The sequence below is a fragment of the Rana temporaria genome, chromosome 1 (assembly GCF_905171775.1).
Source record: "Rana temporaria chromosome 1, aRanTem1.1, whole genome shotgun sequence".
NCBI classification, from domain to species: Eukaryota; Metazoa; Chordata; class Amphibia; order Anura; family Ranidae; genus Rana; species Rana temporaria.
The window spans coordinates 334,387,317-334,403,615 of record NC_053489.1 but is presented as its reverse complement, the minus strand read 5'-3'; the positions used below and the strand labels follow the sequence as shown (position 1 = coordinate 334,403,615).

At 44.1% G+C, this 16,299-nt stretch overlaps 1 protein-coding gene across 3 annotated transcripts in view; it reads right to left on the bottom strand.

Moving 5' to 3' along the window:
* Positions 1–323: 323 nt before the first annotated feature.
* TMOD1 (tropomodulin 1) overlaps positions 324–16,299 on the bottom strand; it is a 148,220-nt gene continuing 132,244 nt past the window's right edge. For 2 of the 3 annotated variants that reach the window (XM_040361069.1, XM_040361055.1), the window contains exons 9-10: positions 9,110–9,254; positions 324–917 (exon numbers count right to left, since the gene is read on the bottom strand). In XM_040361069.1, the coding sequence (XP_040217003.1) occupies positions 853–917; positions 9,110–9,254 (210 nt within the window). In that variant the 3' untranslated portion in view covers positions 324–852. Of the gene's footprint in view, positions 918–2,733; positions 2,799–9,109; positions 9,255–16,299 lie in introns of all 3 variants that reach the window. The other variant, XM_040361065.1, reaches the window with a different exon arrangement.

The window sequence follows — 16,299 nt, the reverse complement described above, 5'->3', positions numbered from 1 at the left end:
GTTGTATCATTCGTATCACATTGCAGTACTGATGTTTGTACACTAGGTGAACTGCGGGCTACCCTGCTGCAGAAATCCATTATTATTTAACAGTTCCACCTCTCTTTATGTTAATTTCTGCACTACTTTGAATAAGTAATGATGCCATATACTACTAGAGAGGATTAACATCCAGAAGGACATTCCATTAACCAGATGACAATATTTTTTGCTGTAAAGAGAAATTATGATAGCAGCTACTACTACTACTACTCCAACTCCTGATGAAGACAGCTGTACCAAACTAGTTTTTTATAGGTTAATTCGAATTCCTAAATATTCTTTTTTTTAAGTTTTAACTAACTTATGTTTTGCTTGGGCCAGATCGACCAACTGAAAATAGTTTGTATATGCAGTAATTGCAGAGGCCTTGGATTCCGTAGCGATCTTGGAAACTGTAATAATGTCAACCATGGTCTCTATTATGATTTTTTCAGATATACCAGTAATACATTATGTGTCATGTGCTCATTATTGGTTACTAGTTCAATAAACATGTATAGTACCTATGGAGTCACACATATATGTTGAAAATCATTGTGCTGATCCCAACTGGCACTGGTAGCAGCAGCAAAACAACTGAATGTCGCGTTATCCGATGGCTGGTCATGAAGGGAGGAACTGCCAGCTGATATACTATATGGATTACTCTTGTAGGTAACATGCTGATGATCCATTTGGGTGCATAATATATGACAACAGAAGACTGAGTTATGCAACACAGTTGCTGGGTTCTCACTCTCTTGTAAGGATTCCACACTCTGGTACAAACTCTTATTGGATACGGTCCTGCTGTGTGGAGCATGCTCAGCTCTACACCCCACTTCGGCATCTTGGAAGAATTGGGCCATCCAGGTCGGCCAGCCTTCTCTTTCTCACTGGGGAAACAAACAAATATAGTTAGAACACAACAAAGATCTAATAATTAATATACAAGCTACAACTACTGAGAAAGATATGATTTTTTAATAGGGAAATGGACCAAAATTCAGTAAACCACTGAACCCAATAAACTGTAATCAGTCATTGTTCGGTGTGCTCTTGGTTGCTATGCTTTACAGAAATTTTGACAATCAGTTCTCTCCGGAATGCCTAATAAAATAAGCCTAATTAGCACAGGTCTGTATGGGAACAGTCATTTCAAGTCACACGGTGCAAACCTATCATCTTCATAGTCATAAATTATTTATAAAATTGTCCAGGTTAACCCAAAAAAGATTTATACCAACGTTTTCTAAACCTGATACTTCACTTTGATGTTAGGGTTCGGAGATCCCCAACATCTGTCTTTTGTTGCCATGCTAACTTCCTTCTTGCTGTCTCAAATTGTTTTATCATTTACTAAATTGGAGGAGTGAATTTTAACCATGGCTTGAAGGAAAGAAAATCGCTCGATTCCCCCATCAACACAGTTAGTGTTGATGGAGGAATCCTCCCCATGAAGCCATTATAATCTACCGATGGGATGGCAGGGGGGAGCTGTCGCCACTGGAAGAACACAGCCTCTAACAATAATCGCATGTAAAATCGGACAGGCTAGTTGTACCCAAGTTGATTGATCGATCAACTTGGGTACATTCAGCCTGCCCATACATGGTTCGAATCCAAACTGTCTATGGCTGGCTTAAAGCGGAGGTCCACCCCAATTTTTTTTTTTTTAAAAGCCAGCAGCTACAAATACTGCAGCTGCTGACTTTAAAAAAACTGAAACTTACCTGTCGGCAGCCAAAGCCGAGCAATCGGTTGCATCTCCGCTGCCCCCGCGCCATCCTCGGTGAGGGAATCAGAAAGTGAAGCGTTGCGGCTTCACTGCCCGGTTCCCTACTGCGCATGCGCGAGCCGTGCGGCACGCCCTCACTGGTCCCCACTGTCTCCTGGGACCAGTGTGTTTTCCAGAAGACAGTGGGGGAGGGTTACGACGGATGACGCGAAGGGTAGTGACTCCCGCGGCAGTCTATTCCTGGAAGTGGGTGCAAATACCTGTATTATACAGGTATCTGTACCCCCTTCCCCCTGAAAGCTACCAAATGTGACATCGGAGGGGGGGGTTCCGAAAAGCTTTAATCGTGTGTTAATTAGGTGCTTAAATATTTTTTTTGCAGTGAACAGGGAGTTCAGTAGGGAAAGTACTACTACCCCTATTAGCTAAAAAAAACTTGCATTGGATACAGTGGGAATATGCCTGGAACCCCAACCAGGAGATATAAGCAGCTGTGGACATATCGTTTTTATGGTCACTGGAAGCCTCACTATAACAGTGGGCCCATTAATGAGTGGCCTTTGAGTATATCATTTTTACTGTTTGTAGTTTGAAGAGAAAATTTATTTTGCCCTATGATATAATTTGGTAAGCATGAGACTCAAACTTTATTGGTCAGCTAAAAATCTACTCTAATTAATCAAATGACTCTTAATGTATGTTATGTTCCATTTTTAAAACCACAACTAAAACAACATTATCTTCACTTAAAATATTTTATATATATTGCAATGTAAAAAGATGAAAAAATGCTAAAAAGTGGCAGAAAAAAGCACGAAAACAGAAATGTCTGAAAAAAGAAAAAGTATTTTGATGAAATACAGAAAGAATAAAGCATAGGCTGTGGACAGCCAGAAGGTGGCAGGAGAAAGCAATGCTTGTGACATAGACAAGGCTTTGCTAAGAGAAATATATAGAGATTTTTTTTTCTGTACTTATATATCTTCCAAGTCCAAAGTTGAAAAGTTATGCCATGGGACATCAGACCTACGTATACGAGCTGCAAACAAGAAGCAGATTACATGTTTCTATGGGTACAAGTAAGGAAGAATAATATGTTTTAAAGAAGTTGCAAATCTTTTTTAATACCCACTAAATTGGTAATATCAATAAATTCACTACCACTTATTATCAGAGGCTCTAAAATAGGCAAATTTTTTATTTTTATTTGAGAGGGAAACCGTAACAAAAATCTGCCCAGTGCCTCCTATGATTATAAACGTGTGTACCAAACTCTGCCCAGATTAGGTTATAATATACCATGTACAGTGGCTTGAAAAAGTATTCATACCCCTTTTGGCTTCATGTACACTGCTGCTGGTAAACGGATGTTTAGGAGCAGTTGGGCGGGTTTTTTTTTCCAGCTGCCCCTGAACTCTCCTCTATGTTATCTTATCTGTCCATGTACATAGAGTTGTTTATAGTAGTTTCTAGGTAAGTTTAGAAGCATTTTTTGGAAAGCAAAAAATGCGTTCAGAATGGATGTTCAGAGGCATTTGAAACACCAAGCGCCTGTAACAGCTTGTAAACGCGTGTAAACAGGGTAACTCACCTTTAGCCGTATTTCTTTTACAGGTGTTTTTAATTTTTGACTACTTGAAAAAATAAAAATGCTTCTAAATGCAAACACATCTAAATGTGGCAAAACAGATGTTTTTAACCGTCGGTTACTATCTGTCAAGTTAAATCGCTCAGGAGAGGTTGTAAAATGTCCAGTGTACATTAAGCCTTAAAAATGTTCCACATTTTGTCATGTTACAACCAAAAACTTAAATGTATTTTATTGGGATTTTATGTGACAGACCAACACAAAGTGGCACATAATTGTGAAGTTGAAGGAAAATGATAAATGGTTCTCCAATTTTTTTTACAAATATCTGAAAGTGTGGGGTGCATTTGTATTCAGCCCCCTTGAGTCAATACTTTGTAGAACCACCTCTCTCTGCAATTAGAGTCTTTTTGGGGATGTCTCTACCAGCTTTGCACATCTAGAGAGTGACATTTCTGCCCATTCTTCTTTGAAAAATAGCTCAAGCTCTGTCAGATTGGATGGAGAGTGTCTGTGAACAGCAATTTTCATGTCTTGCCACAGATTCTCAATTGGATTTCGGTCAGGATTTTGACTGGGCCATTCTAGCACATGAATATACTCTAAACCATTTAATTGTAGATTTGGTTGTATGTTTAGGGCCGTGGTCCTGCTGGAAGGTGAACCTCCTCCCCAGTCTCAAGTCTTTTGAAGACTCTAACAATTTTTTTTCTAAGATTGCCCTGCATTTGGCTCCATCCATCTTCTGATCAGCTTCCCTGTCCCTGCTGAAGAAAAGCTTCCCCACAACATGATGCTGCCACCACCATGTTTCACGGTGGAGATGGTGTGTTCAGGTCGTTAGATTTCCGCCAGACATAGCATTTTGGTTTTAGGCCATAAAGGTCAATTTTGGTCTCATCTGATCAGAGCACCTTCTTCCATGTTTGCTGTGTCCCCCACATGGCTTCTTGCAAACTGTAAATGGGACTTCTTATGGCTTTCTTTTAACAATGGCTTTCTTCTTGACACTTTTCCATAAAAGTCAGATTTGTGGAGTGCACAACTAATAGTTGTCCTGTGGACAGATTCTCCCACCTGAGTTGTGAATCTCTGCAGCTCCTCCAGAGTTATCATGGGCGTTTTTATTGCCTCTCTGCTCTCCTTGCCCGGCATGTCAGTTTAGATGGACGGCCATGTCTTGGTAAGTTTGCAGTTGTGCCATACTCTTTCCACATTCAGATGATGGATTGAACAGTGCTCTGTGAGATATTCAAAGCTTGGGATATTTTTTATAACCTAACTTTGCTTTAGAAGATATGTTGGCAGATGATGGACTTTATAGGCAAAAAATATAAATTGATTACATAAATTATACAGAACAATTTAAAAATCATTGACTATTCAAAGGTATGCCTCAGAACACAGATATAACACACCACCTACAATACCAATATGACATGCTTACCTGTAGGTACAAACTCACACAGGGAACTTGCAAAAAAGATGGTAGTAGCTTAGGACTCCAAACAGAGTTGCTGGTAGGCAACTGTTATGGGACTCGTGGATTAATTAGGGGACCCCAACTAATTAAATATATCTCACAATTGTCCATATTGTGACATTCCAAAGGGATATCTATAACGTATAATAGAGGCATATACAGTGTATATGACCAGAGAGAATTTCTCCTGGGCAAATAACACAAAAGGCTAGTATAGAAACAGACATGCCGTCCCAGGTTTGTATGATAATATCATGTGTTAATAGAAATGTATTTGTAAATTCTCTATTCATAGAATACGCTATAATCTCCTGAAGAAGCGTCTTTTGAAAACACGCAACATGTCGAGCTGAGCTGTATTATGACACACCGCCTCTCTCATCTTCTATGATAGCATACCAAACTTGTAGGAAGGGACTCTTGGGTACATGTTTCTAAATACATAATATTATATTGGTATTGTAGGTAGTGTGTTATATCTGTGTTCTGAGGCATACTTATGAATAGTCAATGAATTTTAAATTGTTCTGTATAATTTCTGTAATAAATTTATATTTTTTATACATCTGTGTTATGCCATAAAATCCATCATCTGCCAACATATCTTTTAACCACTTACCCCCCGGACCATATTGCTGCCCAAAGACCAGAGTACTTTTTGCGATTCGGGACTGCGTCGCTTTAACAGACAATTGCGCGGTCGTGCGACGTGGCTCCCAAACAAAATTGGCGTCCTTTTTTTCCCACAAATAGAGCTTTCTTTTGGTGGTATTTGATCACCTCTGCGGTTTTTATTTTTTGCGCTATAAACAAAAATAGAACGACAATTTTGAAAAAAATGAATATTTTTTACTTTTTGCTGTAATAAATATCCCCCAAAAATATATAAAAAAACATTTTTTTTCCTCAGTTTAGGCCGATACGTATTCTTCTACATATTTTTCGTAAAAAAAAATCGCAATAAGCGTTTATTGATTGGTTTGCGCAAAAGTTATAGCGTTTACAAAATAGGGGGTATTTTTATGGCATTTTTATTAATATTTTTTTTACTAGTAATGGCGGCGATCAGCGATTTTTTTTTTTGGTATTGCGACATTATGGCGGACACTTCGGACATTTTTGACACATTTTTGGGACCATTGGCATTTTTATAGCGATCAGTGCTATAAAAATGCATTAGATTACTATAAAAATGCCACTGGCAGTGAAGGGGTTAACACTAGGGGGCGGGGAAGGGGTTAAGTATGCCTGGGTGTGTTCTTACTGTGGGGGGGGGGGGTGGCCTCACTAGGGGAAACACTGATCCTCGGTTCATACAGTGTATGAACCGAAGAAAAGCATTTCCCCTGCTGACAGGAACGAGAGCTGTGTGTTTACACACACAGCTCCCGTTCCCCGCTCTGTACCGAGCGATCGCGTGTGCCCGGCGGCGATCGCGCCCGCCGGGCACACGCACGGGAGTCGGGGGCGAGCGGGGGGCGCGTGCGCGCGCCTCCGGCGGCGCGCGTGCGCCCCTAGTGGCGGCTAAAGGGTAGGACGTCATAATACGTGATCTCGCCTAGGAGAGCCACCTTGTGGACGTATTATGACGGTGCGGCGACGGCAAGTAGTTAAAAATCCAAATTTATCGGGACGTGGCATATTAGATCTAATTTTCATATCCACAGTCCCACTCTGTGGTGATATGCTTTTCAATTGTCTAACTCTGCTTTAAACTTCTCCACAACTTTATCCCTGACCTGTCTGGTGTGTTCCTTGGCCTTCATGATGCTGTTTGTTCACTAAGGTTCTCTAATAAATCTCTGAGGACTTCACAGAACAGCTGTATTTATACTGAGATTTAATTACATACATGTGGACTTTATTTACTAATTAGGTGACTTCTGAAGGCAATTGGTTCTAGATTTTAGTTAGGGGTATGAGAGTAAAGGGGGCTGAATACAAATGCACGCCAAACTTTTCAAATTATTTATAAAAAAAATGGAAAACCATTTATCATTTTTCTTTCACTTTACAACTATGTACCACTTTGTGTTGGTTGATAACAAACTCCCAATACAATACATTTACGTTTTTGGTAGTAACATGACAAAATGTGGAAAATTTCAAGGGGTATGAATAAATTTTCAAGGCACTGTATGTTCAAAAATGAAATTAAGGTGGTTCTAAAGTCTAATGCCCTGTACACACGATCGGTTCATCCGATGAAAATGGTCTGATGGATTTTTTCATCAGATATCCGATGAAGCTGACTTTCATCAGTCGTGCCTACACACCATCAGTTAAAAAAACAATCGTTTCAGAACGTGGTGACGTAAAACAAAACGACGTGCTGAGAAAAATGAAGTTCAATGCTTCCGAGAAGGCGTTGACTTGATTCTGAGCATGCGTGGATTTTTAACCGATGGACGTGCCCACAGACGATCGTTTTTTTCTATCGGTTAGTTAACCATCAGATAATTTTAAAGCAAGTTCCTAGTTTTTTAACTGATGGATAAATAACCGATGGGGCCCACACACGATTGGTTAGTCTGATGAAAACGGTCCATCAGACCGTTTTCATCAGACAAACCAATCTCGTGTATGCGGCATAAAGGTTTTTTTTACCTTAATGCATTCTATGCATTAAGGTAAAAAACCTTGTGTGTCACAGAATCCCCCCCAGCCCTCCCTTATACTTATCTGAGCCCATTCTCGACCCAGCACTGTGTATAGGAGCAACGTCTCTCTCCACTCTCTCCCTCCTCACTGGGCAGACTGATAGCAATCGGAACCATTGGCTCCCGCTGCTGTCAATCAAATCCTGTGACGAGGGAGTGTGGGGGGGAACTAAGCCACCCTGTCTGTGTCAATAGATGCAGACTGGGCAAATTAGGAGTGAGCCCACATGAGGATCCCCATGGAAATTTTTTTTCTATGGAGGCATTCCCTGAAAAGGAGGGGCCAGGAACACCAACAGGGGACCCGAGAAGAGGAGGGTCACAGAGCAGGTAAGGATAACATGTTTGTTATTTTATTAAATAAAAAAAAATTATATCACTTTAACTCCTAAAGGAAGGTATACATGTAGATACAAAATAATCTTTGTCTCTGTAAAACTGGTTCATTCTTTGTTTTCAGATATAAAATAGAACTAATTTTTTATAAACATATATGCTGGGGAGATTCATTCTTAATTCCTATCCTCAAGGCACAAAATTAAGTGAGAAGACATCTCTTTAAATCCCCATTGCCACTATAAAAAACCTCCCTAGCAGATTTCAACTCTTTTTTTATATATTTTTTTATTTTGGTGACAGCTGTTATGCCGCGTACACACGATCGGTTCGTCTGATGAAAACGGTCTGATGGACAGTTTTCATCAGACGAACCAATCGTGTGTGGGCCCCATCGGTTTTTTTCCCCATCGGTGAAAAAACTTAGAACCTGTTTTAAAATGATCTGATGGTTAAAAAAACGATAGAAAAAAACAATCGTCTGTGTGGAAATCCATTGGTTAATAATTAACGCATGCTCAGAATCAAGTCGACGCATGCTCGGAAACATTGAACTTCATTTTTCTCAGCACGTCGTTGTGTTTTACGTCACCGCGTTCTGACACGATCGTTTTTTTAACTGATGGTGTGTGGGCAAGACTGATGAAAGTCTGCTTCATCGGATATCTGATGAAAAAATCCATCAGACCGTTTTCATCGGATGAACTGATCGTGTGTACAGGGCATAAGATGTCAGATTTCCTTTCACCTTCTGTCTTGGTGACATCAGTTACCAGAACAGAAAGTGTCAGTGAATGCCCTAAATGGGAACAAATATGGTATTAAAACCTCACACATCATACTATATATCATATATATTACGTTTTTAAGCTGTAATACTTGATGATCAAGTGTTTTAGGCAGGCAGACTCTTCCTAAATACAAGCTCTGCAATCCCTGTCATGTTTTTCTAAAATCTTTGTCTCGGTTATTGTTCTGTTTTTGGTGCCTATCACACTTGACAGTTTTTTTAAGCATGACATCAACGGGAGTCCATTGCCTGGTGCAAGATGCGTTTTAATAGACTTTTAGCCATTGCAGCATAGTGCAAGGTGTATTTTGTTAGATTTTCAAGTGTAATGTCATTTTTTCATGTATTAACTAATCTACCAGTTATACATCAAGCTAAATACATTTTAAGACCATAGCAAGAAAATAGTAGTAAGAACAATTAAAATATGCAGCAGAATTTCTCTTATTTTGCAAGTAGTTGAGAGAGCTGGCTGATTCGAGAACCAACTCACCAAGATCATTATTATTCATCATTGCGTTTGATGCTCGCATTCTGGGGCCTTGTTGAGTGAAATGATAGCCAAATTTCAAAAGTGTTGCATTTTTTTCTAACATATTTGCAATTTCCATCTCCACTTTATTGCCAAGAGCTTGACTCTTAAGGGAACAAAAAAATGTGAATTACATGAAGTGTTTATACAGAAATTACAGACTAAAAATATCCAGGATGTTAGACTAATTGAATCCTAAGCTGGCGTTACATAAATAAGTGTACCACTAGGTGACTTTGGTCAAATATCTGATATCTGCTATGGATTGTAGTTTTTCTATCCAGTTGGGCAACCATGTTTTCCTGACTGACTCCATGGCAGCCTACGTGTGGGTTAATCCCGCCTCCTCTCCAATGCTATAGGACCCCATACCCATAAAAGTCAGCTCACCTATCAGTACTGTGTTCCTTTTTTGTCCTCCTCATGGACCTACATCACGTTTGTTCCTGCTGGCGTCCGTTTGGAATATTTCCCGAATTTTTGGCATATCATCCATGCGGTACAGCTCAGGGCTGAGCTACGAGTTGGCCTGTGCATTTCTTTGGCAGTATACACTCCATAGAGAAGAAGGGATCTGCCGCTACAGCTGAGTGCACTAAGCAATCAGTGTCCTCTCAGAAGCCTGGGTGCAGGCAATGCATGGAAACAAAGCTTGAAAGGAAAAAGGTGAACAACCGCACTTCCAAAAATATATACCCCAGTGATGGAATGGAGGTTGCCACGGTATGCCTGAAGGTGGACGCATTAACGGCTGGCAAGTTTGGAACCTTTTTAACTTCATCCATGGCAGTCGCCTCTGTGTCTATTTGTTTGTTTGTTTCCCTTTATTTTCTGGTACTCTCCGGTACCTCTGTGTCCCCTCACGGCGCATGGAATGCATTTGCGTTCCAGGGTGCCATGGTACTTCCGGGTCACGGGCGCTGCCGCCGCTCTGCGCATGTGCGGGGCCTCTGTGATAGTGAGGCCTGGCTCTCGTGTTCACGCAGTGGCAGGTGGTCCGGCGACCGCGCAGGCGCCGTTAGGCTGTCTTCACGGCGCAGACGCGAGGTGGAGGGGGCGGTGACGTCACCAGGCCGGGGATTCGAAGGTCTGCCTCCTGTCAGTGCGGGAATTTTCCTCAGACAGTGAGCGGTGGCTTCCCCCAAGCTGAGTCTGCACCAGGATGCACTATATGTTAAAAAAAAAAAAAAAAGAAGTATATGTATATTTTTGATAATATAAAAACAAAAAATAATAATAAATAGATGTTTTTTCTTCTGGTTGGCTTCCCTGGTCTGGGTAGCATTTATGGGTCATCCGCAGACTGTATGTATTTTTTGCTGACGTCCTGTCCAGAGGTTATGGACAGGTCACTGCCTTTTTGCAGCCAGCCCTTGCGCATTGGGTAGGTGCAGGCAAGGGGAGGGGGCTGAGGTTGCATTCTCAAGGGTTTAAGATTGCGTTTGGTGTCCCCACCCCCCAATCTTTCTTTCGCAGCTCTTTCAAAAGATCGGACCAGCAATTTGTGGTCCAGGATGTCCGAGACCTTGCCAGACCACAACTTTCTCCATTTATTGACTAGATCTAGACGAGATTCGCCATCTACACAGAAGAGGAGAAGTCACATTCTTCCTGCAACTGGAGGTGAAGTCGCATTCCTCCTGCAGCTGGAGAAGTCGCATTCCTCCTGCAGCTGGAGAAGTCGCATTCCTCCTGCAGCTGGAGAAGTCGCATTCCTCCTGCAGCTGGAGAAGTCGCATTCCTCCTGCAGCTGGAGAAGTCGCATTCCTCCTGCAGCTGGAGAAGTCGCATTCCTCCTGCAGCTGGAGAAGTCGCATTCCTCCTCCAACTAGAGGAGAAGTCGCATTCCTCCTCCGACGAGAGGAGAAGTCGCATTCCTCCTCCGACGAGAGGAGAAGTCGCATTCCTCCTCCAACTAGAGGAGACGTGGCATTCCTCCTCCAACTAGAGGAGACGTGGCATTCCTCCTCCAACTAGAGGAGACGTGGCATTCCTCCTCCAACTAGAGGAGACGTGGCATTCCTCCTCCAACTAGAGGAGACGTGGCATTCCTCCTCCAACTAGAGGAGACGTGGCATTCCTCCTCCAACTAGAGGAGACGTGGCATTCCTCCTCCAACTAGAGGAGACGTGGCATTCCTCCTCCAACTAGAGGAGACGTGGAATTCCTCCTCCAACTAGAGGAGACGTGGAATTCCTCCTCCAACTAGAGGAGACGTGGAATTCCTCCTCCAACTAGAGGAGACGTGGCATTCCTCCTCCAACTAGAGGAGACGTGGCATTCCTCCTCCAACTAGAGGAGACGTGGCATTCCTCCTCCAACTAGAGGAGACGTGGCATTCCTCCTCCAACTAGAGGAGACGTGGCATTCCTCCTCCAACTAGAGGAGACGTGGCATTCCTCCTCCAACTAGAGGAGACGTGGCATTCCTCCTCCAACTAGAGGAGACGTTGCATTCCTCCTCCAACTAGAGGAGACGTTGCATTCCTCCTCCAACTAGAGGAGACGTTGCATTCCTCCTCCAACTAGAGGAGACGTTGCATTCCTCCTCCAACTACTGGAGACGTTGCATTCCTCCTCCAACTAGAGGAGACGTTGCTTTTCTCCTCCAAATAGAGGAGACGCTCCATGCCTCCTCCATTCACCTTACCCACTGCCGTGACAGCCGCTCTGAACGCAGAGCCTGCTGGGGATATGGGACACGAGTCCCGGAGGGCAAGTCCTTATGTGACCAATGTGATGCCCAGGCGGTTGAGGGAAATAGAGACTGGAAACTATGAAGTATGAAAAGTCTCTGGTGAAATATGTGGTAGATCAATCCCTAAAGAAATGGGATACATCCCACACACGGAGCCAGTCCACCATTCTACATGGCTCCTTGGCTGATGCGGCCCAAAGGATTTGGATCCTTACAGCCCTACGCTGCTTCTCCGGATTCTTCGGTCAGCGAGCTGGAAGGTCATGTAAAGTGTCAGCGGCCTTGATGGCTCTTTGGCTCCCCCACTAGTCAGGATGGTTAAGGAGACCCTTAGGTGGGTGGACCCTTCCACCCCCGGCTAAGCGAAGAGGTTCTTTAAGATTCTTACGGAGTTAAAGGATATCATCGGAGTGGACTATGGTGGACATGAAAACTGCTTCATCAAAAAAAAAAAAAAAAACATTTCCAGAGTATACCCCTTCATGACAGAAGAAGTGAAGTCTCTGGGAACACTCCCCCCATAGTTGCAGCATTAATACGGTTGGCTAAATGGGTTACCATTCTTTTAGAAGATCCTGCGTCCTTCAGGACGGGCTGGAGAGAAGAACAAGCCAAGACCCAAGAAAATCTACGGGATGGCTGTTGACCTGACCTGGCGCTAACAGCTATGGCTAAGGCTTTGGAAACCTGGACAGAGAACATATGTCTCCATACTCAAGCCTCGGTCACGGCTAGTGGGCCTTATACTTACGTCTTCCCCAAGGTTAGGCGTCTGTTTGATCGGAAGAGTTTCTAGTATGGAAGGTTCTGAACGCTCGGGAGAAGCTCACCCTTAAAGGCCTGGCTGGAACTTCTGGCACATCGGTGTGGACTTAAATCGTTGAAGTCGCAGGGAGCAGCGGTACATGTCCCAAGGGACGGAAATTCCCAGGGGATATACCCCCCCTCTCTCGTAGCACAAGAGAAAAGGTTTATGGCGACCAGTGACAGTCTTAGCTTACCTAAACAAGTATATGTAGTATGAAGGGTCAAATGTAGACTCCGTCTGGCTATTCTTAATCGACTTAAAATACTTACCTCCATGTTCTGGTGGCGAAGGAGTTTCTCAAATACCTCCGGTTGCAAGTTGGACGATAACATCTACATTTCATCTTCCTTCCTTTTGGGCTGTCAACCCCACCCAAGTCTTCTCTAGAATTCATCTGGCCATAGTGGCTCTCATCAGAACGTACTTCCTTTCACTACTTCAACCTCCTGTTGCTGTCCCAAGACAAAGGGTAGCTGCTGGTTCACGGGGAGAAGGTAGTCTCCACCTTGGCCAGCTGTGGATGGCTCCTAGATCAGTGAAAGAGCCACCTAGAACTAGTCCAGCGCCCGCTGTACTTTGGAGCCCAGCTTTGTTTTTTCTATAGTGGAAGGCACCATCCCACTCCCAGTGGGGAAGATCTCGTTTTTTCCAGAGGAGAATTTAATTTCTCTTCATGGCTGAAGACCTCATGGTATCAAAGATTATCGGCCCAATGGGCTCCACGATCCCTATGGTCAAGTGGTCCCTGCAGACGTACGCCCTTCTTTCCAGCTAGGTTGTCGACAGCAACGGAAACCAAGGGGCAACAGTCAACCTATTTCATGTATCGAGGATGAGGGGCAACCTCTTCTGGTGGCTTCAGTTCTAAACCGGCGTAATTGCCCCATCTCATGGGTCATGGTCACGACTTATGCCAGCAGTTCTGGTTTGAGAGCCCTCTGCAGAATGGATCCTGCTCCAAGACAAATTGGCTATGCTTCTTCTCATCCCGGGCTAGATCGTTCTGGAGCCTCAGGCAGCTTAGGGTGCCCTTCAGTCCTTCTCCCGTCTCCATAAGGGGGAGTCAGTTTCATTAAGAATGGTCGACACCACGGCGATCTCCTATATGAAGAGTTTGAGGGAGCCCATTCTGTCTTGGGACCAGAAGAACCTGTCCAGCATTTCAGCGGCTTGCATCCCCGGAGCCCAGATTGTCCAAGCGACTTCCTGACGCGTATTCGGTTAAACACCAACAAGTGGTCTATTCATGTGCAGACATTCAAGTGGATCCTGTTCCTGGGAAGTCAATTCCGAAGTGGATCTATTCTCTTCACTGGCAACTTCAAGCTTAAGAGGGATTTCTCTCAGGGCCGTACAGTTAAGGCCTCCGGTATGGATGTCCTGACAAATCGATTGGGTTCCAAGAGGGCATACGCCTTCTGACCACTCGCATTCATCCTCACGTTCCTAAAAAGACCTCATGCGGAAGCGATCTAAGTGATGGTAGTAGCTCCTTATTGGCCGCACAAGCTTTGATTTTATTTTCCCTCCTGAGCTAGCTCAGCTTTTGTGATCAGGTGCCTCATCCTCTCAGGCTGGATTCTTTTTTCCTCGAGGGTCAGTTCTGCACCCCTGTCCGGTTTGGGTGCGCTTTAAGTCTGTTTTTTCATTCTCGAGCTCTAAGGAAATGGGCATGAATTAGGTATTTAGGGAGGCTGAGCCTCTGTCAAGAATGATTGCGGCCTGAATCGTTCAGTCCATCCAACAAGCTTGTAGAGTCGAGGGCTTGGCTCCTCCGGAGCCAGTGAAGGCACTTTCCACCAGGAGTATGGTGGTTTAATGGGCAGCAGTCCAGCACATTGCTCCAGATGTTATCTGTGAAACGGCCCTATGGCCTCCATCAAGACCTTATGTCACTTTTGTAGTGAGCCTGCTTCGCTATCTTCTGTGATTTTGTATTTGTAAATCCTGTTGGTTGACGGGTCAAATTGAATTTTTTTTTCTGTTCATCATACCCACCCGTGTGGTTTGGCTAGTTATTTCCCACACGTAGGCTGCCATGGAGTCAGTCAGGAAAAGGGAAAATGTATTATCAATACTTACCGTAATTTTCCTTTCCTGATGGACTCCATGGCAGACGGAGTTCCCACCCTAAAGGTTAATAAGGGGTCCAAGAGTCGGCTAGTTACGGAACACAGTACTGATAGGTGAGCTGACTTTTATGGGTATGGGGTCCTATAGCATTGGAGAGGAGGCGGGATTAACCCACACGTAGGCTGCCATGGAGTCCATCAGGAAAGGAAAATTACGGTAAGTATTGATAATAAATTTTCCCTTTTATTGCTACAGTGAACTGGGATGAGAGTACAGAGGCTGAGTTACAGTATCTTAGGCTGTCTTATCTTCAGGGCTGGACTGGGACAAAAATTTGGCCCTGGACTTCATCCAGACTAGCCCACTTTGACAGGTCTCTCCCATGGCGACCAAACAACTCCTGCACCCCCCGGCCACCCAAGCCCCCTCTTCCCCTTCACTAGCCACTAGCCGTTCTACTTTATTAGAGTAGAACGTCTGGTACTGGTACTCTTATAGGCAGTACCAGTGGGGAAGCTAGACATTTCACCCGGGGCAAAGAATCAGTTTGGTGCCCCCCCTTATGGGATAAGATTAGGCAGAAGTGAGAAACTCCCAGGCCATAGCTGTTGAGTCAGCCATCTGTCCCCTCCCCCATGCTCCTCTGTCGTCCCCCCTGCTCCTCTGGTCCTCCCCCTGCATCTTTGTTCCCCCCAGGTGAGCGCTGCGGGGAGGGAGAGACAGAGGAGCGGAGGGGGCGGCGGTCCGCTGTCACTGAAGCCGGCCCACTGAGCCATCGGCCCACCGGGAAACTCCCTGTAGTCCCAATCCTTGCTTATCTTAAAGTGGAAGGAAACCATCCAATCGTTTTCAGCCAAGGAAGCTGCCATCTTGGCCTCTGTTTAATCTTCAACTGCCATGATGCTGCACATGTGATCAGTTATGACATCAGCCATTGGATAGTTTCACAGTTTGGTTGAGAGCACAATCAATGTGACAGTTATATTCCTGGCATGTGGCAGGAATGTAACCATGTTTTGAAACTGTTAAATAGATAAGTTAGCTTAAATCGTAAGTAAACCTATCTTAAAAAGGTAAAAAAAAAAAAATTTAAAGTCAGCAGCCAGAAAAACTGTAGTTGTTGACTTTTAATATTAGGACACTTACCGGTCCAGGGTTCCTGTAATGTCGGCACCCCAGCCAATTTTCGGTTCGGTGTCGGGTGCTGCCGCCGCCATTCCTAGTATGGGAAACTGGCAGGGACGCCTCTTGGCTTCGCAGCCGGTACCCTATTGTGCATGTGGGAAGCGCCTTGCGCTTTCTAATTGGCCCAGCGGCGGAGGAAGGAGGAGGGGGGCCACACTTTCGAGGGAAGGGACGGTCAAAAACAGGTACCTGTTCCCCCTCCCCCTAAAAGGTGCCAAATGCGACACAGGAGGGGGGAGGAGACAGATAAGCGAAAATTCCACTTTTGAGTGGAACTCGGCTTTAGCCCTGGTTCACACTGGGTACGATTTGGAACGATTTGAGATGCGATTTGACATGTCAAATCGCATCTCAAATCGGCGGCAATTGTCGGCAATGGCACTTTCCT